Source organism: Mauremys mutica, chromosome 4 (assembly GCF_020497125.1).
Source record: "Mauremys mutica isolate MM-2020 ecotype Southern chromosome 4, ASM2049712v1, whole genome shotgun sequence".
NCBI lineage: Eukaryota > Metazoa > Chordata > Testudines > Geoemydidae > Mauremys > Mauremys mutica.
This window is the reverse complement of record NC_059075.1, coordinates 110964905-110991185: the sequence shown is the minus strand read 5'-3', so window position 1 is coordinate 110991185 and position 26281 is coordinate 110964905. Positions and strand designations below refer to the sequence as shown.

Genomic DNA, 26281 nt, shown 5'->3' with positions numbered 1-26281 from the left:
GAACAAACACATTCCCAGGAGGAAGCAGAACTGCACTCCCATCTTACTGCAAAGTAGTTTATAAAGATTTGCTGTATGTTGAGAGAAACCCTTAGAGACCGATCAAATGCCCATTAAAGCCAATGGGACTCGTTCCATTCCCTTCAATGAGCGCTGGATCAGACCCTTACAGCATAAACTATATTTCAGGCCCAGAGAGGAAAAGACTGTTGGTGGTTCAGTCACCTGCTCAGGACAGTGGCTCCGGCTCACCAAATTTCACTTGTCAACAACGCTGCCCTTACACCTTATACTGCAGCACGGTGATCATTAGGGGCACTCGGCTTCCAAGACCCAACAGTGTTTGCAAAGAGATGAGCTTCTGTTGTAACATTTTCAGAAACCAAAGAAAGGTAATGCCACAGAATGTCACTCTCTGAAACCAAGTGAGAGCTGTTCCCCAGCTTCAGCCGTCAACTTGCCTCTGCATTCAGTTGTGAGATTACACACCACAAGGCTGTCTATTTATTTCAAGAGATACTCGTGCCTCTGATTTCCCTAGGGAAACCTAATGCTGGGAGAGTTTATCTTCCTTCACATCAGAGCTGGAGCATATAAGGATCGTTGTCGGTATCCGCTATTTGTTCAATAACATTTTGACATGATGGCATGTGCGCATTCACCCTGTCTTTGTATGAATGCAGAACGTAGGCCATGCTCAAGGCTTCCTTACAAAAAGAATTTTGTTCTCACTTTAGTTCAGGTTTCCATAGGGTTCCTCAGAGTGCTCAATAATGTGAATGGGTTTGTTTAGTGAGGCAGTCACAAGTTCTTGTCAGGATGATGAATAAAGAAATGGGTCAGATCCTTGGGCTGGTGGAAATCAATGTGGTTCCATTGAAGCTGTGCTGATTTAGACCAGTGGGGGATCTGGCTCAGTATGTCTGTATGGATTATTTATGACTATTATACCCCATCACACAAAACCCATTTGTTTTAATGTTTTATTCCTGTTTAGAGCTCTTTGCTCCCTCTCCTCTCTGCCACTTACAAATTCCCCCCTCTCCTCCTCCCTGGCACTGTTACACATGCCAGACCCAGCCAATTACTGTTATTCATACAAAATGCCACAGGATCTTCGCACTAAAGAGCTAACGATCACATTCAGACAAATGCAATGCCCAGGTCACACACTACAGTGCATGGAGATATAGGGTCAGATTCTGGGCCTCCCTCTGACCCAGCGTACACCATATAAATGGGTTAGCATACCCTCTCCCCACCGCTCACTTCTCCCTGCACTCTAACCTCCTCGCTCCTCACAAAAACACCATCTCCTGCCACACCACTAACCAGTACCACTTCCCTTAGTGCATGAGTAGGATAAGCTCTGAGCCCCCATCCCCTTACTCAGCCCCCTACTGGCCACCACCATGTGGCTTCTGCTCCTCCACACAGCTAGGTCCTACTCCTACCTCTTATCCCAGTATTCTCCATCTTCTGCTCCCCAGCACCTCTCCCTGTTCCATCCCAGCTCCTAGACTTTTAACTTCTTGCTCTCTGGCATCATCCATCTTAGGTTCTAAACCCCACAACACCTTAGAATCCTCCCCCAACTACAGCTACTATAACCCCCTGTGCAGCTCCTGTCCCCCTACCTCTGCCCAACCTCTAGGTGCTGCTTCCTCCCTTTTCAGCTGATCTTGGGAGCCCATGTGGGATAGCAGGACAATAGGAGCCTCCTCCAATCCATGCAGACCAGTTAGAGTCCTCATCCCCTGCTGCAGCCTGACCCCCTGCCCCAGCCCAGTGAAAGTGAGCAAAGGTGGGGGACAGTGAGCCACTGAGGGAGGGGGAATGTAGTGAGTGGGGGCAGGGCCTTGGGAGGGGGCGGGGCAGTGGGTGGGGCCTCTGGGAAGGAGTAGTCTGGGAGGTGCAGTTTTGTGTGATTATATAGTTGGCAACTCTAGGAACTCCACACAGGAGGAAAACTTTAGAGATGCTAAGTCCAGGCTGAAGTTCTGTGATGTTACTGCTCAGAGTATCTATTAAAATGAAACCTGAAGAAGGGTGCGAGTTTGGATGTTTATTCAGTGTCTGTGTGCTCTGTTGAAAATGTGGTACTGGATCCAACCCAATCCCAGGGCCTTTTAGCTGCATGGCACATTCCAGTTAGCCATGTCAGATGGACTAGAGCAGCTACTGTTTCATACTTGGGAACGTGTTGCAATTCTAATGGCCTTGTCCATATTAAGTAGCACCTCACTCCACAGAGAGCTGCATTGATTTCAGCAGGATATCCATGGAGTGTGATGCTATTCAATATGAGTTAAGGGTATCAGAATGTGGCCCTAAATGGAAATCTTGGCATGTTCATTGACTCTCAGCTAGGAAAGATACTTTGAAACTTAGTCCCTTTATCTGCCTCTGGTGTGGAAGGAGAGTAGGAGTGAGTGGGACCATATTTCACCCCATCATTCTTAGAAGGAACTTTTTGAAACAAAGGTGCCTTTAGGAAGGATGATAATGTGTCAGAACACAGCAGAAATGCTGGAAGGTGTTATGATGCTATCAGTAATACCATGTCTCAGGGACACTGATTTTATAATGGCATTGTAGTACAGTGGGCTCAGCTGGCATCACTTTGAGACTGCCTCCCCCCAAAAATATTATGTTCTGAATATGCCCTTTCTCTTGCTACTTGGGGCATTCATTCCACAATCCAGAATGCTCTACAACTCTGCTTCTTCCTTCATAATTGCTCTTCTGCCCTCCTGCAGCCAACACTCCACCTGACCTTCCCTCCTGACTGCACCCTTTCTCAGCTCTCACACACAACGTGGCCCATTTTTTTTATGTTGCTCCATCCACCTGGAAAAAGCTCCTAATTAATGTTAGCCTGCAGCCCCCTCCCCTGCTCTTTCAGAAGAAACCTTCTGAAAACACCCTTGCTCTTCACTGAAACCCTGCACCAATAATGCCTTTCCCTTTGTCTCTATCACTATTAATAGTACTGTACCTGAATGTCCCTTTAGCTTGCAAGTTCTTGAGGCAGGAATCTTTTTCTTTTTAGTTTCCCTGCTGAAAAGTACCATGCACAGTTACAATATTATCAGCCCAATCCTGCAACCCAGCATGCATGGAGCTCTCATTGACTTCAGTGAAAATTCTGTTAGAACTCTGATTGGCTAATTCTGAAAAGAACATTGTAAACTCACTTCTAGAGCCAGCTCTTCAGCTGGTGTAAATTAGCACAGCTCCATGGAAGGGAAAGGAACTACACCAGTTTACCCCAGCTGAGGTTGTGGCCCTTAAATGTTGTTATGGGGTAATGCCACAGCTTCATCATAGTTAAGGTTGAGTGAAACTTTCTGTTTAGAGCTGATTTTTCAAAGTGCTCTAAAATCCGCATATTCTACTAAAACCCAGGACTGGGACTTTCAAAAGAGACTCGGGCAGTGAGGCTCCTAAGTCCCCTTGAAACTCCTTGGGAACTGGGCACTTAATTCCCCGAGACACATTTGAAAATCCCAGTCCAAAGGTTTTGAATGGCTTGCACATATGCAGATCATTGAGATTCCAGTCATACTTCTTTAGCCTGAGTCCACTCCACACAAGGCCTGCAGGAGCTAAGATGGCTAAGTGGGCCAATTAACTGCCTTGGCTGCACTTGGAGAAGGAGACAGGGAGCAGGGATTTAATTAGAAGAAACTCAGCTGAGCAGGAACTGGTGGGGCCTGTATAAACCAGTAAGCTGGCAAAAGAGGAGGCTGCAGGGAAGTTGGCTGCAGTCACTCCCTGGGAGAAGTGACTTGTGTCTGGGGCTAGAGGCAAGTAGCCTACGGTTACTCCCTGGGTGGGGGAGTTTGAGTTAGCAAGCCCAGAGAAGAGGAAGAGCCAGAGAGGAAGGCAAGGCTCAGGGGAAACGCAGCAAGTTATGGGGCAGGTCAGACTTTAGCCGCTGCTGAGAGTGCCCCTGAGTGGGCACCCAGAGTAGAGGGTGGGCCCGGATCCACCTACCAGCCTCTGGAGGAGTGGCACAGTGGATCAATAAAGGGAAGACTGCCATTTTGTATGGAGGGACTTCGATACTGCCTGCCCCTTCTCTCCCCTCTTCTCCCCCCGCCCCCACCGCCTGAAAAGGGAAATGTGTGGTGACCTGCCTGGAGGACCAAGTCATGAAGAGGGAGCCCCCTGCGTGGCAGACAGTGAGTAAACAACGGGAGACACTGTTGGAGGAGCGTTCAATGCCTAGCCAGAACTAATCCCCAGGACGGCCAGGAGGAGGCACTATTAGCAATGAGTGTACCCCATGACATAGTCTAAGTGGGATCATGACATTAGTATAGTAGGTTGCTGCATAACAGATGGTAGAACTTCATTATGAAGGACCAGGGTGTAACTCCGGTCATATCTTACCTGTGCATTCCCTTAGGGCAGGGGAAGTGATAACACCAGAAGAGAGTGAAAAAGCCAGTGAGAGCTTCCTTTAAGCCATAGTGTAATATTCTGTGATCATGTTTAGCTGAGGTTGTGCTGAGGGTGTGCTTGTGATGTGACTGATGCATGGTTTTGGTATTTTATGATATTTCATTGATTTGGAATAAGTTTTTTACAAAAGTCATAAAATGACTAGAAAGGCCACAAAATACCATTTGAAACTGCTGAGATATATGGTTCAAGGAATACATTCTAAATTGCTAAACTAATCAGATTGGATAATTTAAGTAGAAAGCACAAGTGAGACTAGAATAAAAGACCTCAGAAAAATTCTATATCTAAATTGAGTCTTTTTCCTCTTAACTCCTTGAGTGCTGGTATATCTTGTACACTATTGCAACTGCTGTATTTACCATGACTGACCTTTAGTAAGGCATAGTGCAGTCCTTGTGCTACATCACGACTTTCTTCATTAATTTCATTGCTGAGTTGCAACACCGCCCCTTCCTATTCCTACCCTACAGAAAGCTCTCCTAGTGCCTCTCAGTACTAGCTTGTATCACCTCTGTCAATCCATTTCTGTCCTCCTGCTTTGGTTTTGTAATGTGGACAAATATTTGCAACTGTGTAGGAGGGCACCAAAAGGTCTGTTCTCACTTAGGACCTAAGTTAGGATTTGAAATTGGTGATGCTGTGCTAAGGGCTAAACACGTGGTGGTCCTCTCCAATAGAATGCAAGAATGGACAGTTGGGATCATATGGCTACCACTCTCTGGGGCACGCAAGTCCAGATATTCAAACTGGATATTTCCAGTTTGAATCTTCACATGCAGGTTTTATGCACAGCCATTTCCATGCACAAATTAGATGGTTTAGATCAGGGGTTCTCAAACTGGGGGTTGGGACACCTCAGGGGGTCGTGAGGCTCTTACATGGGGGGATATCAAGCTGTCAGCCTCCAGTCCAAACTGTGCTTTGCTTCCAGCATTTATAGTGGTGTTAAATATATATAAAAGTGTTCTTAATTTATAAAGGGGGTCACACTCAGAGGCTCGCTCTGTGAAAGGGGTCACCAGTACAAAAATTTGAGAACCACTGGTTTAGGTGCAGAATGGTGGTATTTGATTTGCTGAATAAATGAGTTACGTTATCCTCCCTGTCTAACAAAGGAAGGCCACCTTTGTGACTGTACTGTCGGACTTCTGAACCATGCAGCAAAACATGGTGCTTCATTTTATATCTTCACGCAGATAATGACTGCAGATTCCTTTCAGCTGTATTGATCAGGATGGATGACTGTGTGTGCACATAAATAGAGTATAAATATACACAGATCTGTAAGATATATCCGGCAGGCATCAAGCATTGCAAGTCTTTGTCAGGATCCCAGTGGATTAACTATTAAGGCTTTTACAGAATAATAGCTGATGAACCAAATTTAGATAAATGCGGTTTTAATAATGGAGTTTCTATTCACAGGGTTGCTCATAAACTGTAAAAATGCAGTAATGTATAAGAGCAAACTTACCATTTTTATGTAGCAAAAAACGATCAGGGGGCTGGCGAGATTTACTTCTGAGGGAAGATTAAAAGAGCTAAATACGCAGAGCGTGGCTAAGAGAGGACTCAGGTGGAACATAAATCTACAAATATTTCAGGAGTATAAATACTATCGGCAGAGAGGAATTATATAGTGCGTTACAAAGGGTTATAAGTTGGAGCAATGGGAGAATTTAGTCTGAATGTCAGCAAAAACTTTCTGACAGTGAGATGTGGAATAGTCTCCAAAGGGAAGAGGTGGAAACTTCATGGCATAGGACTTTTAAAACTAGACTAAAATAAAATAGAAATTGTACTGTGGGGGACAATCCTGCATTGCTCTGGATGGCTTTATAGCTATTTGCTCTCTCCAATCAATATGCTTCTCCACTGGGGGGTGGTGTGAAACTACAGCCCGTGCCTTTTCTGGCAGCTGCAAGTGCCTCTTACAAAATCACCGGTTTAGCCTGATCTAACTGATGCTTTTGTCACGGCTTGGTGTTGGACAATAAGACTATTGCTGTGCTGGTTGGTGATCACTCTAAATCTATTCTGTCAAACCATTTGTTAGTTAAGACTGCATCAGGAAGCTCAGAAAGTATGCAGGACAATTAACCTAGAGGTATGCATGGAGAGGGGAAACTGTTAATGTGATGAAGAACCTCCTACACTGACTTCCAGCTTGGTTAAGTATTGATCTAGTTAACCCAGACCACAAATAATTTGTTTGGCTATCCACTGTGAATTTGGCTAGCCCATGTTAGATCTATATTTTATGACAATATGCAGGCCAAGCATCTAGAACTTGTCTTTTAAATAGCACTCCGTGGTGACTCCGTAACGTAAAGAGGTTTATCAGGTGACAGTGCTTAAATTATGATTAATCACTGGTCTTTAACTTGTTGTGTAAACACATGCACAAACTGCATTAAAAGAACATTATTTAAGATGCAAAGTCAAGCACTCAGAAGCTAGGGAATGCCAGAATTAGGGTTGCTTATGTATTGACAGCAAAGGAGAGACAGACTTCCTACTATCCATCCCCAGCCTGACCTGCAGCAGACCAGAGCAGCAATTGCCCAGCTGGAGCATGCCTAGTGCAGACAGTCTTTTGGGAATTTAGCTGTGAAGCTCTAGAAAGTCTCTACTGAGCAGGGCCGGGTCTAACTTTTTTGCCACCCAAACAAAAAAAAAAAAAAAAAAGCGCCCCCCTGTGGTAACACCCCCCGCAACCGCCGCGCCGCCCAAGCCCCCCTGCGCTCCGCGCCACCCAAGCCTGCCTCCCCCCCAAGCTCCAAGCCCCCCGAGTGCTGTGCCGCGCCGCCCAAGTCCCCGCCCCCGCGAGCGCCGCACCACCCAGCGCAAGCCGCCGCCCAGCCGAACCAAAAAACAAACAAACCTGAGCGCCACCCCTCCCCAAGGTGCCGCCCCAAGCATGTGCTTGGTCGGCTGGTGCCTGGAGCCGGTCCTGCTACTGAGTATGTGTGAACTGTTGCTTTTCAAAGGCTTATAGTTTGGCAAAATATGGGTTGATTTTCACAGGGATGCAACAACCAAGTCCTCTTGCCAAATTTCAAATCCCTGCTCCAAAGAATGGGGGTGGTAGAGCTTTTGAAATAAAAGGTTTCCAGAGTTTTTTTAACACGGTCTAAACAATGTATTTTCCCCTAGCCTCTTTCTCAGAATTAAAGCTGAAATTTCAAAAATCAATCAAAATCCTCCCAAAAAACAACAACTCAACGTGATGCTAACAATTGGCATGGAAAATTTCAGCCCAAATAGTTAGTTTTATAAGCAACTGAACAGCGAGTCTTATAATGGGAAGTGTCAGGCAATCTCAATAATAGGCGATACTATCGGCCTCATCTACAATAATGGCAAAGAGACCCTCTCTGCTGTTGAAGGCTAGAAACATTTGGTGTGGTTAGAGTGATATAATGTAATAACAGTATTTATACCTGGCTCTTATATGGCTCTTTTCAACAATAGATCTCAAAGCACTTTATAAAGGAAGGTAAATATCTCCATTTTACAGAAGGGGAAACTGAAGCAGAGAAAGGCAAAGTAATTTGCTTAAGATCACACATTAGGTCAGTTGCAGAACAGGAAATAAAACCTAGATCTCCTGACTTAAACAGTTTACATTTTAAAAAAAAATGCAAAAAACAAAACAAAAACAAAATCTCTAAGCATACAACTTGGAAAGCTTGTAGTGTAGCATGCCATTGCTTGTAGTGCTGCAATCCCAAAATTACTGTAATGCTATTTAAATAGTTACATTTTGAATCTTTCCATTAAAAAAATCACATTATGCTATCGCAAGGAGCTCCAATCAAGATCAGGACCCTATTGTACTAGGTGCTGTAAAAACATATAGGAAGATCTAGTACCTGCTGTGACATGCTTCTAATATAGGGCCATGTCTACACTGAAAGCCTACAGGGGTGTGAATAGCAGCGAGCACCAAAGTGCTGCACTGTAACTCCCCTGTGTGGATGCTGCAGGTGCAAACTAAAAGGTTCCTAGTCTGCATTAACATAGTCCTCCTTTTCATACAGGAGTGTGCATTAATGTGAAATAGGAACCTTTTAGTTCGCACCCGCACCATCCACACAGAGAAGTTACAGCACAGCACTCTGGTGCACGCTGTTATATACTCACCCGTAGTCCAAACTGCAGAGCAGTGTAGACAAGTCCTAAGAAACTCCTTTACTCCTAGATCGTTATTTTATTTGCTGTTGACTTCAGTCATGGTTATTGTTCATGTCTTGGGCATCTTTTGTTATTGTCTCCTATCCTGACTTTGTGGGGAAGTTTTCCAAACAGCAGGAGGAGTCATTTCTAAGGTGCAAGGGCCGTTCCCTTCTCATCTTTTCCTCCTCCTCCCCTTACTTTGGTATTCATAAAAATATTATCCAAGACAATGTAAAGAAATAAGTAAGCCTTTCATAATGTTCCTATTCCCTATTAACATATCAAATCAAGATGCCTTCTGGGAATTATGCAAAATAAGACTTTTTACGAGACCAATTAAATATTAAAAGCTTTTGCTTTTAAAAGTGGGGAAAAACACAATTGATTTTTTAAAATGAGCATTGATAAAATCTTTATACTGCACCACACCACTCTGTGTTCTGCATATGTCATGTACCATTATGTTACAGAAATGTTATTGTTAGAGATTTTAAAAACAAATGTATTGGGATGATTTTTGTATTCCTCTACCTGTACGGCCAGAGCTAACGTTTTCAAACACTAGTACCACTGATAAGCATCTGAATCCATGTTCAGGGCCCAGTCTAGTGCTCAGCGAAGTCAGTGAGTGCTTTTATTGATTTCCGTGGGTGCTGGTTTGCCTCTTATCTAAATAAAAGTGGTCTCATTTTCAGAGGCCTGGATCCCATATAACTTCTAGTGAAATCAATGACAGTTGTGGGTGCTCAACACCTCTTATAATTTGGCCACTTTAAGTGCCTAACTTTAGGTACCTACGTTTGAAAATATTGGCCCAGCCTTACTTTCCACAAGTCAAACTGTACATGGCTGAGAAGGGAGCCTTAAAATAAAAATCCAAAACCCTCTAAACTTGACCTCCAATACCTTTCCTACACATATAAATAGCATAACTTAAAAGTCTGTTATCTTAGTGTCTATGTTGACTAGAAGTAAGTGTCGTGTATGCCAGTGAAAGGGCAGAAATCTCCACTTTCCAGTGCAGTAAAGCTCCTGTCCAACATTTTCAGAGTGAGTGGTGAATTGGACTTCCTCAGTTTTCGGTACCCAACCTGAGATACCTCAGCATTTCTAAAAATGAAGTCCTTTTAAAGTGTTTCTCCTGGGCGTGCACCCAAAAATCACTTATTTACTTTTGAGAATCTTGGCAACTAATTTTTTTACCCTGTAGAGTTGCCAGTTGACAGGCCTTAAATCCATTTTTTAAAATTTTTTTTGGTGGGGGGAGGGGAAATTTCACACTGGGGGAGAGGGAAATGTAGCAGGTTGATTTTAAAAAAGCAGAAATTTGAAGCTGAACAAAGGTTTGGAACTTTAGTAGTCTTAGCAGGTGTGTATTAGATAGCAAAAGGCTCATGAGGTTAGTGTTGAAAACTGCTATTCATTATTTGTATTTTCCTAGCGCCAAGAAGCCCCAGTTTTGTGCGATGCACTATACAAACACAGGACAAAAGAAGTCCCTTCCCCAAATAGCTTACAATCTAAGTTAGATCGGTGACCTTTTGGTAACGCACAGTTTGATAGAAATGTCAAATTTCTTTTCTTTTTTCCCCTCCCCTAATGAGGTGTGTAATGAATGAGTAAACCAGACTTTAAGAACTTGGCTCAGAAGACCCCTGTGAATGGTTTAAATGCAAGAAGACTTAAGGCTTTTTGGTGACCTCTAAGGGGAAGGTCATAGTTTAAATTTGGGATCTGAGAGGTTGTAAAGGGAGAGATGATGGCAAGCCATAGTGAACAATTGCTTCACATTCTCATTCGTGTCTCACAGGGGCATTTGAAAGGTTGAACTCCAATTAAAAAAAAAAAAAGATGGCTGACCTTCTGGTGACCTGTGCTGGAAAGGGCAAATATTGTGTTTGAAGGAGATTCTATACTCAGTAGTCCAATACATGTATCAATTTGAAGACTGTGTTTTATTTTGTGTATGTATAATGGGTGGGTGTAGGTGCATAGCTGTGTGGGGTTTTTTCAAATGCTTACACAAGAAATGCAGCAACCTGGCACTATTAATTGTAAGTTCTCTCCTGTACCCTGATCCTGCAAACACTTAAGCTAGTGCATGAATCTTTGCAGGATAGGAGCCTGAAACTGTAAAGAATAGGAACAGTCATATTCTCTGTGTTTGTAGAGTACTTAGCACAATGGGCCTCTGATCTGATTGAGGCTAGTTGGTGATATTTCAGGATAAATAATTAATAATTTTTGTGTATTTACTGACAGGAGAATCGCTTAGTGCACTAAATACAGGTTACAATTCTTAGTTCAGCAGATTGCTTGAAACTCATGGGGGCAGATCCTTAGTTGGTGTAAATTCTGATGTAGTTCTGTTGGCTTCATTGGTGCTATGTACTTCTATATTTTTTAAAAATAAAACATTGTGCCAGTGTTGCTCTATTAGTAACGCCCTAGGCTATTAAAACTGAAATATTTCAGAAAATCTGATTTACTTTCCCTCATTTATGCTCTTTGTCTCCTTTTTTGCATTTTATTTGTCTTGGACAACAAACTCCGAACTAGTCATTCTAGCCTTTCTTTATTGTCAGCTGTTGGCCACGTTCACTTTACATAGTCCACCAGGCTTTTGTGCACATGTTCACATATGTATGTGTGATGGGTTGGATCACAGAAAACCCCTGGGGTACTGCCAACTGATGTGCTGAAACTACCCCTGAGCCGTTTCCCCTGCCAGCTTGGGACTTCAGAACACTGTTTGGTTTGAGCCAGACACGCTTGCCTGCTACAAACCCAAACCCAGGCCTGAACAACGTCCCACAAAAGCTGCAGGCTAAACTGAAAACAGCTTAAGAAGTGTTCCTGTCTCCAACACTCAGATGCCCAGCTCCCAATGGGGTTCAAACCCCAAATAAATCCATTTTACCCTGTATAAAGCTTATACAGGGTAAACTCATAAATTGTTCGCCCTCTATAACACTGATAGAGAGAGATGCACAGCTGTTCCCCTTCCCCCCCAGGTATTAATACATACTCTGGGTTAATTAATAAGTAAAAAGTGATTTTATTAAAAACAAAAAGTAGGGTTTAAGTGGTTCCAAGTAATAACAGAAAGAACAAAGTGAATTACCAAGCAAAATAAAATAAAACACGCAAGTCTAATACAGTAAGAAAGTGATTACAGAGGAAATATCACCCTCAGAGATGTTCCAATAAGCTTCTTTTACAGACTAGCCTCCTTCTAGTCTGGGTCCAGCAATCGCTCACACCCCCATGGTTACTGTCTTTTGTTCCAGTTTCTTTCAGGTAGCCTCTTTACCCCCAAAGGATATCTCTTGAGCCAGCTGAAGACAAAATGGAGGGGCTCTCAGGGGCTTAAATAGACTTTCTCTTGTGGGTGGTGACCCTGTCCTCTTTCCTAAGCAAACTTTAGCTCCAAGATGGAGTTTTGGAGTCACATGGGCAAGTCACATGTCCATGCATGACTCAGTTTTTACAGGCAGCAGCCATTGCCCACATGCTATCTTGAATATCTCCAGGAAGACTTCCTATGTGGATTGGGGTCTTCCAAGATCCATTATCAGTTATGTGTTTCTTGATTGGGCAATTAATTTGCACATTCCTTTCTTAAGAAGCTGACCAAATGCTTTACTAAGGCTTCTTTTAAACTAAAAAAAGTACACAGCCAATATTCATAACTTTAAATACAAAAATGACACATGCATACAAATAGGATGAATATATTCAGTAGCTCATAATCTTTGCAGATATGTTACATGGCATATGTAGCATAAAACATATTCCAGTTATGTCATATATACATTCATAAGCATATTCCCACAAAGCATTATGGGGTGCAACATCACAGTATGCTTTAGCACCAGGTACATTAATAAACCTAGAGGTACGCACCATGCTCCAGATAGTGTGTACTGAAAATATACTGGGTATAATTTTTATGAGCATGTACCACGAGTGGAGGGGAACCTTGCATGTTATGAGAGAGTCATCTTGTGTTTTGGTATGGCTGAGAGAACTGTGAAGTGCAACAAAAGTGTTTTGGCATGAATCTTCAGATGAAAGGCCACTAATACCATAAGGGTGACTCTGACAGCATATGTAGAAATACTACTACTACTTAGCACTTCACATGTTCCAAGTTCTATACAAATGTCACGTACTAAATCCTTAGAGCATCCTGGTGAGGTAGATAAGTATATTAATTTTTTTTTATTGATGTGGAAACAGAGATTGTGACTTGTCGCAGGCCACACAGCAGCAAATTAGTGTCAGAGCCAAGATTAGGCTGTAGGTCTCTGAAGCCCCAGTTCTGTGCGTAACAAACCAGACCATGCTGCCTCTCTTATAAATCCTTTGTTTTCTGTTATAAAGTGCTTGTGACTGTTTTTGAGTGTCTGATCTAACATATACATTTTAAAAACATCCTACTTCAGTGTAGTTTTCTACCAAAGGGCAAATTAAAACCCTTGCCAGTCAATCAGTACAGCTGCGTTCTGAGATCTAATGTGAAAGGGCCAAAAGGTGTAGTCAAATAGGAGGGCTTCTGAATTTCAGAAGTGTGCACGTGGGGAAATGAATATCTCGGAAGGAAGCAGTGATACATAAGCTGAACAGTCAGGATTTGTTTATCCAGAGTCGTCTGCAAACTGCCTTTCACCTGGACTTAAAGGTTTAGACCCCCCACTGCGCGAAGGTCATGCTCAATGCAGCTGAAGAAAGGTGACTGTCAGTCCTGTTTCTCTTTTCTTGATCCTGGGGCTGCCAGAGGCCAAACCTGTCCCCAGCACAATTTAACTTCCTGCTGGCTGGAGCAGACTTGTAAGAGTGCCTCAAAAACATTCCTAAATGTATCGTCACAACACTCCTGTGAGGAAGGGAAGTATTATCCCCATTTTACGGATGGGTCCATGACACACAGAGAGATTGTGACGTGCCCTAGGTTGGACAGAATCTGTGGCAGAGCAAGGAAATAAACCCAGATCTTCTGAGTCATAGCCCGGTGCTGGATGAGGGAAGCTGGCACCGGTTGCGGGTGCGGTTGCAAGTGAGGATCTTCCTCCTTTTGTTTTCTCCTTCCTCCCCACACACATTGGCTGTGCTTAATTTTGGGGGCTGCATCAACTCCAAAGTATCCTTTTCAGCCCATTGAGTGTCCTCTTCTCTACTCCCTCAGCTGAGTTCTGTGTGGAGAAGTGGTGAGGGAGGGGTGTGAAGGAAATGGAGGGGAAGGGCTGAGAAGTCGCACTGGAATTGGATTATGGGTGGAGCAGCAGCAGCAGCAAAATAAGGAGGGAGGGATCTCTTTTCCTGCCCTTCTTTCACTCCCACTGAGTCCTAGAGCCCATGGGATTATTTTTGGCTTAACCCCCCCTTGTGAACCTCTGCCATGTTGACAAGCGCTGTGGTGAAGTATCTCTAGCTACAAGGTTAGATCAATCTTCTTTATGGAGTTCTACATGAACACTTTGCTTTGGGATTGTTGTTTCTCAGCACATAAATCTTTATTATATCAACAGCCTGTAGTCTCACAGGACAGCAGCAAAGCTTATTTTTTATTCTTCTTATTTATCACCCGAGTTCAGGAGCTGCAAAAGAAATGGTGAGGGTTTTCAGGGGGCATGCAGGGGTTGTATAGGCTCACACTTGTCTGCTATATGCCAATCCTGCCTTGGCTCTCATGTTTGACTTAATTCCACCTTGGAAGTTAATGAAAAAATCAGATCAGTTTGTGGCGGTAGGTTCTGGGGGAGTATGGTGGAGGAATATGGTGGAGCAGTGCGTGTGTCTGAGATTATGGTCATCAGATCAGTGTGTGCAGGGTTAAGCTGTAATACCACTACATCTGGGGGACACTGAGGAATTGTTTTCACTCCTTACAAAGGTGTCTTTTTACAGTGAGAAATACACAATAGTTACCTTTCTGTAAAATCCTAGGTGGAGACAGGGTACCTGCAGTGTTTACCACAGAGTAGGTAGGCGAGGTGAGCACTGCACCTCCTTCCTGAGGTTGACCTCACCTACATGGCAGTCAAACTACAGTGCCTTGTCTCCACTATATTTTTACAGCAGGATAGCTCATGCACGTTAGTTAACCCATAGTAAAAATGTACCTTGTTTTGTCAGTGGAGACAAGACATGAGAGACATAAGGCTGAAGGCCTTGTTTAAAACAATACTATTATTTTGTGGAGAAAAATCATCGTTTTGTTTTGTTTGTGGCTTTGGAGATGGAGAGAAATCCTAACATATTGTGCTTTGAAAAGTTCACAGAGCTATTCCGTTCTAAATAGATTTTTATGTTGCCCTTATCATAGTATCTGGGCAGACAACCTGAGACTCGGGACTAATTTACAAAAGTGCTGAGCACACTCAACTGCAGAAAATGAGGACTACACAGTAGTAATAGTCACTGAAAAGTTTGGCTTAAGTGACTTGCCTGGCATCACATGAGTAAGACTACATTTTAGTCATGGGTATTTTTAGTAAAAGTCATGGACAGTTCATGGGCAATAAACAAAAAGTCATGGCCCCATGACCTGTCCATTTTACTAAAAATACCCGTGACTAAATCTTACCTGCTGGGAGGAGGGCATGCCTGAAGACTGCCGCTGGGGTGCAGCCCGGGGGCCTGCTGCTTCAGGGCAATGCTGGGAACCAGTTGCCTGGGCCTGCCAGAGCAGCGGCCAGTGTGGCTGGCCCCGGGGCTTCCCAGGCTGCTGGGGTGGTCCTGGGGTCAGCCACACAAGCACTGCAAAATTCATGGAGGTCACGGAAAGTCACAGAGAATGATTCACAGTCTTACACATGAGACCTCTGTGGCAGAGGCAGAAATGTAAACCACTCTTCCAGGGCAACATTCAGCTTCCTACCATCCTTTCTCTTCCTGCAATCCCCTGTCATTTCACTACACGCATTCCAACTTCAAGAATTGAACCTGTAGACAACACCCTCCTTTACTACGCAAACCCCAGTTCATCACAAGAGCAGGTCCATCACGTGCACAGAAAGTGGCATGGGCCCTGTAATTACAGGATCACATGCTGTTTTTGATAAAGATTGTATCGTAATGCAGATGTATAAGGAAACCAAATGAGATTTCCACAGACAACCTTAAGTTGGACATTTCCTATCTTTTGACTTTGCAACATTGTTAATATTTTTTTTATTTAAAAGCAAACTTAAAGAGCAGGGATTCTTTATGGAGATCTACCTATCTCATAGAATTGGAAGGGACCCTGAAAGGTCATTGAGTCCAGTCCCTGCCTTTACTAGCAGGGCCAAGTACTGATTTTTGCCCCAGATCCTTACGTTGCCCCCTCAAGGATTGAGCTCACAACCCTGGGTTTAGCAGGCCAATGCTCAAACCACTGAGCTATCCCTGAATTCCAGCAGGTTGGTGTTGTATTGACACCCACCCTGTGGATCCACCACCCACACCTCTGCTACTTGAGCTAAAAGCATAAATGATAACAATAGTAGGTTGTCATCCCTTGTGTGAACCAACCCTAGAATGGGATGAGACACACACTTTGTGAGTGGGTTTTGTAGATTTTTGTTGAAAGCAGAGGAAGGAGAGACTCGGGAATCTTGGGTTCCATTCCAGGCTCTGGAGAAGTCTCTGGTCTAGTGTACAGAGACACTTCTGCCCATTTCCCCCAAGTTTGGCCCCTTCTGCCCCATTTCTACTGACCTGTCTCCTCCCCCACCCCCTTCTGGGTCATTATCCTAGTCCCATTCTCTTAACCTACCCAGGTCCGTCTCCTCATGCTTCTCATCCCTGTGTCCTTACTCAGCCCATCCTAGACTTCCCCTCCAGACTCCTTGTCTAGATCCTAATCTCACCCCTCAACTTCCAGTCTACTCCTCCCCACACATAGTCCCAGTTCCTCTCCCCCACCACACTCTATTTCCAGTTTTACAGACACCTTGTCCCAGTCTATTCCTTCCACGTTCCCGCCCCCCTCTGGTCTGGCTTTTATCCTCTCTGTATTCGAATCAGACAACTTCCTCTGTCACAGTGCCTGTGTCCCAGCAGAGGGGTCATTGAAAGCACAGAAGGAATAAATTGCTTGCTCTCAGTGATGGCACCTGGCTCCACTCCAGCCCGGAGCAGCTGGGAGGAGCCATTATAAGGAAAGTTCTTCTGAATCCCTGTACACCTGGACTGGAGCATACACAGTCCTGTTATGTATAGGATCTGTGAGGGGATGGAGCATGAGTATTTGCTCTGTGGGGGATAGCACATGTGCAGTCTGGTCAGCACTGCAGGCTGGAGCATGATCATTGGTCTGTGGGGATGGCAGCCTGAGCAAGACACCTGGCATGGAAAATTTCAGCCAAAATGGTCAAAGTTAGGAAAAGTTATGAGCAACTGAAAACAAATTCTTATAATCAGAAGTGTAAGGCTACCTTAATAATAGGGAGTGGCCATGATATACCTACTCACCAGCTTTGGTGGGGTGACCCCCTACACTCTCAAAGGGAAAGTGCAGTTTATGGACATACACAATATAATTCACATACATTTTATGGATATGCCAGAATCTCTAATGAGGGGTGACATGTCCCAGTAGAGGTAGGTATCAAGGAACAGAGTGTTCTTGCAGTACCAGGGCATTCAAGTACATGGTGATATACTTTGTCCCTGCTCACTGAATACTATGCTGCAGTCTGAAATCACAGTATTAAAGACCAATGACACATGGGCTGGTATTCACCAATTCATCCAATTTCTGGATGATAATGACAAGGAGGTCTGCCTGGGAGGTTGCTGCCATGAATGGGTGCCCTGACCCAGAACTGGGTGAAAGTAGATTCCTGTACTAGGGTCACTCTAGTCTTTAGATTCCAGCGAAGAAGTGAAAATAAACCATAATTTAAAACTTTTGGGGCCCAATGCAACAAAATGTGTGTCATTGTACTGGTGGGAAATTGTTTTCTGTCTCCAGATCTTCTGCCCTTTATTTTATCACAGAAATTCATAGGTTCAAAGGTTTGGCTTCCACTCATCAGGCAAAGAAAAGCTCTGATAACACTTTTTTAGCCATTGAAGTTTTACAGGTTTGCTGCTGAGTGGCTGAAGCAAAAGGAGCAGTAGATTTCCCCCCCCCCACCTCTGAAACTGAGGTTTCAATCAAAGCCGTACTGTTCAGTTATAAAATTCTAGTCTTGCAGGGAGGTAGGTGTGTGAACTTGTAGGGGGCAGTGGAGCCTGTGAGCAATCTTATGCCCTCCTCCTGATTTTATGTGATTTCTAAATAATCCTCTTTTCATAACACCATGAACTGTTAATTAGGGGCTGTTCCAAAGCCCATTGAAATCAATAAGACTCTTTCTGTCTACTTCAATGGACTTTGCATCAGGCCTGGTTATTGCAGGGAATCCTTGGAGATGACAAAGATAGCTTAGCTTGCTTAGTAGCTCTCTTCAGTCTCTTAACTCTACAGGGCCATTCTGCCATGACTGCACCACAGCCTGTCTAGAGTTGGAGGGGCAACTTTTTTTTTTCTCATCACAAAACGGAAAAGGTGGGATTTTCAGAAGTGCTCAGTGTTGGCCTACCTCTGTTCCCACTGAGGTCAATGAGAGCTGAGCCCTTTTGAGACTCCTACCTGAAATCCGTAATCCAGGAATTCAGGTACTTTTATAAATCCCATTTCTGGCATTAGATGGGATGTTTCCTCAGAGCCATGAAGCTAAACTGAATAATTTTTTTTTAATGCTATAAGTATAAATGAGACAGCTTCCAGTTCAAACTTTTGAGACATTTTTATACCTAGCCTGAAGAATGCTTCATGCTAACTTTGTACACAAACATTTAAATGTTCCTTTCACTTTCCCAGTAGCCATAATGGAGTGACCTGTGGCTTCCTTGTTCTAGAGAGGGAAGCACCCTGTATGGAATGAGAAGAATAGAGATGTCCATGCCACTTCATTAACTGAAAAGATTTGGTTAAACAAAACAAACAAACAAACAAAAGCCTCTGTTCTCACTGAAGGTAGTAGGAGCAGAAGTAGCCTGTGTGTGTGTCTGCACATACTGTGTCCCTGATTAGTCCTGTGTGTGCTTTCCAATGCTGCATGGTGCAAACACCTCACTTGGTCTCAAAGCAGTAACTCTGTACCCTGTCGTCCATAAAACAAAATCCCCTTTTCATGCATGACCTGCTGAATGTAGTTATTGTACAGTAGGAGGAAGATGAATCAGATTTTGATGTTTCTGGGTTTTTGTTTCTTCCCCTGTCCCCTCTTCTCTTGACAGTTTTTTATCATGCTGTTAATTATATTCCTGCTGGAGCTCACCATCGTGATTCTGTTCTTCGTCTACACCGACAAGGTAAGTCAGATTTTTCTCTCTTCTTTCTCCTTTAGCAATTTTTTTATGCCCCTTCCCTTATAAATAAGTCATGAAGTGCTCACCTTGGCGTACACACTATGCTTCCCTCTTTCTCAAGTCACCCCCCTCTGAAGATGTGCTCTCAGAATACATAAACAGATTTCCAGGGCTTGAGTTGTGTCTCTTGCACATGTTCTCTCTCCCCCTCTCTCATGCACAAGTCAAGGTCAGAGGTATTACCAAAGCAATCACCATTTAGGAAAAAAGGGAACTCTCAGCTGGGAAGGGATGGGAAAGAGAAAGGTACCTCAGAGGTGGAAGCTAATGGCAATTGAATATTTTTTTTTATTATGTTTACATTTCAGAAGTGACTTTGAGATTGTTAGAAAGTCTGGATGCCCGAGATGTAAAAGGCAGAGACAAATAGGTTGTCATCTGTCAAACGTGTTCCCGAGAGCACCTCTGGACAGTCTAATGAAATTCCAGCTAACTGCCACAGTAACAGTGTTTGGGGTTAACACGAGCCCTTCATTTCCTGTGTTCAGATTTTACCTTGATGGACCACTGGTCTGATCCAGTATGGCAATTCCTGTGTTTCCCCCACAAAAGAGCACAGCTGTTATAAGGATAAACTGGATGTTTCTAACCCACTAGGGTTTTTGAAAAGCGATAACAAAATAAGGAGTCCAGGAGAAGCATTGGATTCAATATTTTAGGTGTTCAGTAGGCTTCTATTGACATCTCTTACAATAGACTATTATGGAACTGCAGGTTGAATGATAAAATTCTGCCATGGATTAGAAACTGTTTAGGAGCTGGGAAGTGAAGAGCAGGAATAAATGTTTTTCCATTCTGAGAAACAGTCATTAATAGCAAGGTGCTTCTAGGATTAGGAATAGAATAGTGAATAACAAGATGGCCACCGTTTTATTGGAAGGCCCAAACTTATTTACAAGAATAAAAATTGTGGATGATTGTGAGAGATTCTCCAAAAATACCTAAAAGAATTAGTTTATTAGGCAACAGCATGGCAAGTAAAACTCAGAATTGACTTGCAAGATAATTTACACTGGAAGGGACAATTTAAAACTACTCATGCACACTGATGGGTTCTGAGTTAGTTGAGACTTCTCAGGAGAAAGGTGTACACGTCACAGAGGACAGTTTAATGAAGGCATCTGCTGAATGTCCAGCAGCACTCCATAAAGCAAATACAACATTTGGCTGTAGAAGGAGGAGTCATATGGAAATTTTATAATGCCATTATGTAAATTGATGGAATGACTTCACCATGAATTCAGCATTGAGTTGTGGTCACCTCATTTCAGAGAAGGGTAATGAAAAAGATTAGAAGCACTGGGGGAGGGAACTTTCATATGAAGAGGGATTAAAAAGTCTAGCATGATTTGGTTTGGGAAAGGGACGATATTAAGAAGAGAGATGATAGAGGTATCTAAAATAATGAACGGTATAGTGAAGGCCAACCACATTTTCCTCTTAACACAAGCACAGGAGGTGTACTTGAAATGTAAAGAAAGCATGTTCAGAAGAGGAGAAACACTTTTTATGTTGTATATAATCAACCCACAGAATTCCCTGAGGCGAGTAGTTTAGTAAAATATGGGTGGGTGGAAGGAAAAGGATTGGATGTTTACATTAATAAATCATTCAGTGCTATTACACTGGCTGAGTTAATAGTTACAAAAGATAATAATCCTTATTCTTCAGGTCATAAATTGGTTGCTAGCAGGAGTCAGGAAGGAATGCCATTCGCCATTTCCCCATGCCCTGTACATTTGCAACATTGTTTGGTTATGCTATTGATGAGGAGGGGAAGGAACTCACTTTCCTTTGAATTATTTTGTATAGAGCAGTGCTGGAACCATGACAAGCTTGACCTAAAGAACTAATCTCATTCTAAAATATATGATCTAGTTCAACCACAAGTTATTGGGCTTGCTTCAGGAATCACTGGGTGAGATTGTTATGGCCTGTGCAATGCAGGTGGTCAGACTAAATGATCATAATTCCTTAATCTTTTAAATCTAGAATACTAGACTAGGTGGATCAGTGGTCATTGTCTGGGTTGCATTTCCTGTGTTTCTGCTCTATACCAGACTTACTAAAAATAAATAAAACATAGCAGTCTAAAACTAATATTTCCTTACAGCATAGTGAGAGTAATGTCAGCCCTCCTGATCTGAAGAACAATATTGTTATACATACTGGTGTGAGAAATGTGTCTAAATCAGAGAAGTTTGAGCCTAATCACTGGGGTTATCCAGTTAATGCAGCTTGTTGGAATATCTTTTAATGAACACTGTATGCTAACATCCACACATCAGAAGAAAACGGTATTAGCTTTTCAAGCCTTTATCACAAATAAGTCAGACTCAACAGGCTTCTTCTGTGTAATAAACATATTCAGAAAGCAACAGGTTTCTGTAGTACCCAGAGGCCTGCTGTTGATTGGCTGGGTGTATGTAAGTGCGCACATAAAATTCTTCCCAGTATAAAATGGGGAATGATCATTATACTCTGTTGTTGGCTTAAGAGGAGGCTAAACGGAGAAGGAACAGGATCTCCAACAGCCCTCCATCACCCCTTGCTGCTTTGACAGTGTAAAGTTCATGAGGCCAATACTCTAGTCCCTTATTACAAACATTAATTAATCCTCACAGCCCTCTGTGAAGTAGAGCAGTACTGCTATCCCCACTCAGATTGGGAGACTGAAGCAGCGAGGTTAAGGGACTTGCCCAGGGCTACAAAGGAAGATGGTATCAGCACTCGGACTAGAACCCAGTGCTTTGCCTTAACCACAAGACTAAAAGAAAATAAAAATCTACAGAAAAGTTAAAAGGCTGAGCTGATTTCAGGCTGTTTTCAGTGGTTGATTTAATAGTGTACTTCCACAGACGGATGCCTCTTTTTCATTCCTTCTGCTGCAGAATGTGCACAATGATAAACTAGAGAGTGCAGCGCAGTATTAGCGAGGGAGTGACTATGCATCTGGTTGCACGTTTACAGTAACTTACTGTTGTCTCTTGGGCTGCAGAGAAGACTATTTCTATGTAAATCACCATGACACACACTTGAACAGCATGTTAAGTATTCTATAGCACCAGCATTTTTAAAAATATTGTTTATTTGTTGTTTGTTTATTTTACAGTCAATCACTTATCAGGTTTTTTTGTTTTGTTTTTTTCTGTTTTGGGAAAAGAACTGCTGCTCCTTTTGCTCTGGATGAGAATGCTGCTATGCAGATGAGCAAAATAACTCCCTGGAAAGCTCATCAGCTCAGACTGGGCTATTCTTATTAGTCAGGACGGAGGGGGCGGTGCTCAAAAATTATGTTTGTTTCCATTCTTACTAAAAGAGGCTTCTCTGAGTAATGAATTATTGAGTGTTGCTCATGCATTAGAATGAATTGCTTCTAATGTGTGAAAGCTTGTCTCAATCTCAGGTTGGGTGAGAGAAGCATTCTGCTTTGCTTTATGGTCCTCTCCAGGAACTGCTCATGAGGTGTGACACTCTAAAGTGAGAAGTTTCAGAGTGGTAGCTGTGTTAGTCTGTATCAGCAAAAAGAACGAGGAGTCCTTGTGGCACCTTAGAGACTCACAAATTTATCTGGGCGTAAGCTTTTGTTAGTCTCCAAGGTGGCACAAGTACTCCTCGTTCAAAAGTGAGAGATGCTCAGCGAACAACCCATCAATACGTAGCATTGGAATGAAAGGGGAATGAGAGTAGCGTCTCAGAGCTGCACTGCGGATCTCTCTTTCATAGTCTGAGATCACTTTCTACATGCCATTCCCCTTGATGTCCTTGCCACTCACCCTCCATAACTTACACCTTGAGTGCTGCAGATCTAGTGGAGTGTTGCGTATAGGTGCCACTTTGGGGGCCGGGGGGGGAACTGGTGGTGGTGTGGGGAAAGGGAGGTGAAACTCTTCCCTCTGATTCTGAGTCCTTCAAAAGCAGTAAAGAGGTTGATCCAGGTGCCCTGCACAGTAGTAACAGCGGTGTGTTTTGGGGTGGCATGACAGAGAGTGCGCCTTATGTTTGTGTATATACATCCCTGAGCTGGCAATGACATCTGTGCATGCACAAACGCATGCACATACGCATCGTGCAGTTTAGTTTTGCCCTGGGGCAAGAATAATCTGTCTAAATGGAGCAGGTTGTGTGTGCAGCTGCTGCTATCAAGAGAATTCCTATTCCCATTATTGCCACTTCCGTAGCATGAATGCTCAATTCAGCCCTGGGGAAGCAGCCCAAACACCACTAACATCAGAGGAGGTATGTCCACTGACATATGGGTTGAATTTGGCCCTTACTATGTGTTCATTTTGCTTCCATCGGCACAGACCAGCACTTGGCCTGAATATGTATCCTAGGTCATTTTTTATGAGTTGTTTTTTATGATGTGTGGGTGCTTAGGTATTCTAAGAGGCAATAATGAAGAGGTTAAGCTCAATTTTACACTGACAAAAGCAAAGCATTGGGGCTCAGTCCTATGAGGTATTGAGCTGCTTCTGGTTGCTGAACCCCATGAACTCCCAGTTGAGCTCAGCACTTCACAGGTTTGGGCCCTTTAAGAATATAAGCAATGCAGATAAGGTGCATGGGTGATGTACCAGTAATAACTTTTCAGTCCCTCTGTTTTGAACATCTGTCTTTATTTTTATTATGACTCTTTTCCCAGAAGCACAGAAAAAGTCTAGATTTACTGTCTTCTGTAACTATGAAGATCATTTTTCAGTATGTTTGTTAATTCACATGGCCCCCTTTTCTGATTTATAGGTAGTAGTATGTACTCCTGCTATTTAGCACCCATAAATGGAAAAGCATAAATAAACATTAACTTTATTATTTTTAAATGACAGACTAAAATAATACAAGGCAGTTTAAGGAATAGAAGCAGTGAGGGCTCTTTGAAGGGGCATGGGGTTGATTATGGGAGCAGTTAGTGCCATTGGAAATTGAGGGTTAGGACTGGGATTTTCAGTGGGAATTGGGCACTTGACTCCCTTAAAACCCATTGAAAATTGCCACCTAGAATCTGGGCACCATTAGCTGTGTTGAACATTACCAGCACAGGTAAGCATGTGCATATGTGTTACCTAATCTCTGCTACACACCTGTGAGGTAGATTAATGTGAGCAGATGCCTTTACCAACCTGCTCTCAAACATACTATGTAGAGGCCACAGTCACCCCCTCCTTGGGGTTTGGCCTTATTAGCAAAGGGCCAGATTGTGAACCTCTTATTCACACCGATGAGCAGTTACTCCCAGGAATAGTCTCTTTGTACCAAGCTGCTCACCAGTATGAGGAAGGGGTTCACAGTCTGATGAAAGAAATTAACATAACAAAGTTCAGCTTAAGCATCCTCTCTAAACTTCACTGCTCCCAAGATTCCTCCCTCCAGACAGCTCAGCCCATACACTGCATCCTTTCCTCTCTAAGGCCTTGTCTCCACTACAGGGAGAGATCAATCTAAATTATTCAACTTCAGCCATGTGAAAAATTTAGCTGAAGTCGATGTACTTACCACAGGGTCCACACTCTGCGATGTCGACCGCAGATCACTCTCCCATTGACTCCCCTTGCGCTTCTCATTCAGGTGGAGTACAGGAGTTGATGGGCGAGTGATCTGCAGTCAATTTAGCAAGTCTTCACTAGACCCACTAAATTAACTGTTGATGCATGATCACTGCGCGTCGAACCCTTGGTAAGTGTAGACAAGGCCTAAAAAGCCACTTCCACCTTCCACATATCTGCAGCATGTCAGCGGTACCATTAAAACAAAAGAATCCACTTAACATTCCTCTCAGCAGGATCAAGACCTGCTTGAGGTGCTTTAAAGCAAACACCGCCAACCTGTTACAGTTAACACCTTTTCACAGATGGAGAAGCTGAGGTGGATTAAGAGCTGATCATGCACCCTATACAAGAAGTTGCTAACAGAGGGCTAAAGTTATTTGGACCTTGTCTATGCTACCAAGTTTTGTCAACCAAAATTGCCTTTGGTCAACCAAACAGATAATGCGAACACACTGCAATGTGACTTTTGTCGGAAAAAATGTCCTAGAGGTACTCAGCAATCCTCTGCCCAAGGTTCCTTGGCAGAGCTGCTTTGTTCCTTTTCCCATTGTAGGAAACTTTCCCACACCATTCGGCAATCACCTGTGCAGGGACCAAAGTGGCCCTTAGGCAAGCAGCATAGGGAGCAGGGCAGAAGCCACAAGCATGGGGTAGATGTGCCCTCACTTCCTTGCTTACCCTGAGCAGTGAGATGTCTGCTAGAATGACCCCTGCCTGTGAAAAGTATGGAAGAATTTTAGATTTTTTTCCCTAGAATGCTGCACCATGACCCTTGCAAAGAGTGTGTGCTGTTTTCCCCATGAGGTGCACCCCACAGTTAAGGAAACCCATTTCTGTAAAATCGTCCACTATTTCACACACATTTCCTAGAGTCACAGTCCTTTGTAGCAGGATGCGATTTACTGCCCTGCATACTTGCATTAATGCAGCCCCAGCTGTTAACTTCCCTACTCCAAATTGATTCACGACTGACTGGTAGCAGGCTGGAGTCACCAGCTTCCACACAGCGATTGCCACATGTTTCTCCACCAATAGGGCAGCTCTCATTCTGGTGTCCTTGCACTGCAGTTTTGGGGAAGCTCCACACATAGTTCCAGGAAGGTGGCTTTCTGCATCCAAAAGTTCTGTAGTCAATGCTCTTCATCCCAGACCTGCATGACGGTATGATCCCACCATTCAGTGCTTGTTTCCCAAGCCCAAAAGCGACGGTCTACCCTATGCAGCTGTTCTGTGAATGCCAAAAGCAATCTAAAGTTGCTCCTATACATATCACGCATCATGTTGGGTGCCTGGGAGTCTTCTTCAATTAGGAACTTCAAGATTAACTGCACTGCCATCCACAATGTCTTCATGACAGTTAACAGAGCATCGGAGAGCACTGCGGGATCCATCCCTTCTCACAAAGATGCCAGGGTGCACCACAAAGAAGGGCCATTGCAAAAATTCTGGGAAAGAAAGCCCATTGAGACTCAAAGAGCTTGGCTTGTTTAGTCTAACCAAAAGAAGGCTGAAGGAAGATATGGTTGCTCTCTATAAATATATCAGAGGGATAAATACCAGGGAGGGAGAGGAGTTATTTAAGGTCAGTACCAATGTGGACTCAAGAACAAATGGATATAAACTGGCCATCAGGAAGTTTAGACTTGAAATTAGACGAAGGTTTCTAACCATCAGAG

The 26281-nt window shown here is 43.4% G+C and overlaps 1 protein-coding gene across 6 annotated transcripts in view; it reads left to right on the top strand.

Annotated features, from left to right (window-relative positions):
• Positions 1-26281, top strand: part of TSPAN4 (tetraspanin 4) — a 539052-nt gene that overhangs the window by 451127 nt on the left and 61644 nt on the right. For all 6 annotated transcript variants that reach the window (XM_045015196.1, XM_045015197.1, XM_045015198.1 and 3 more), the window contains one exon: positions 18928-19002. In XM_045015196.1, coding sequence (XP_044871131.1) covers positions 18928-19002 — 75 coding nt within the window. The remainder of the gene's footprint in view (positions 1-18927; positions 19003-26281) is intronic.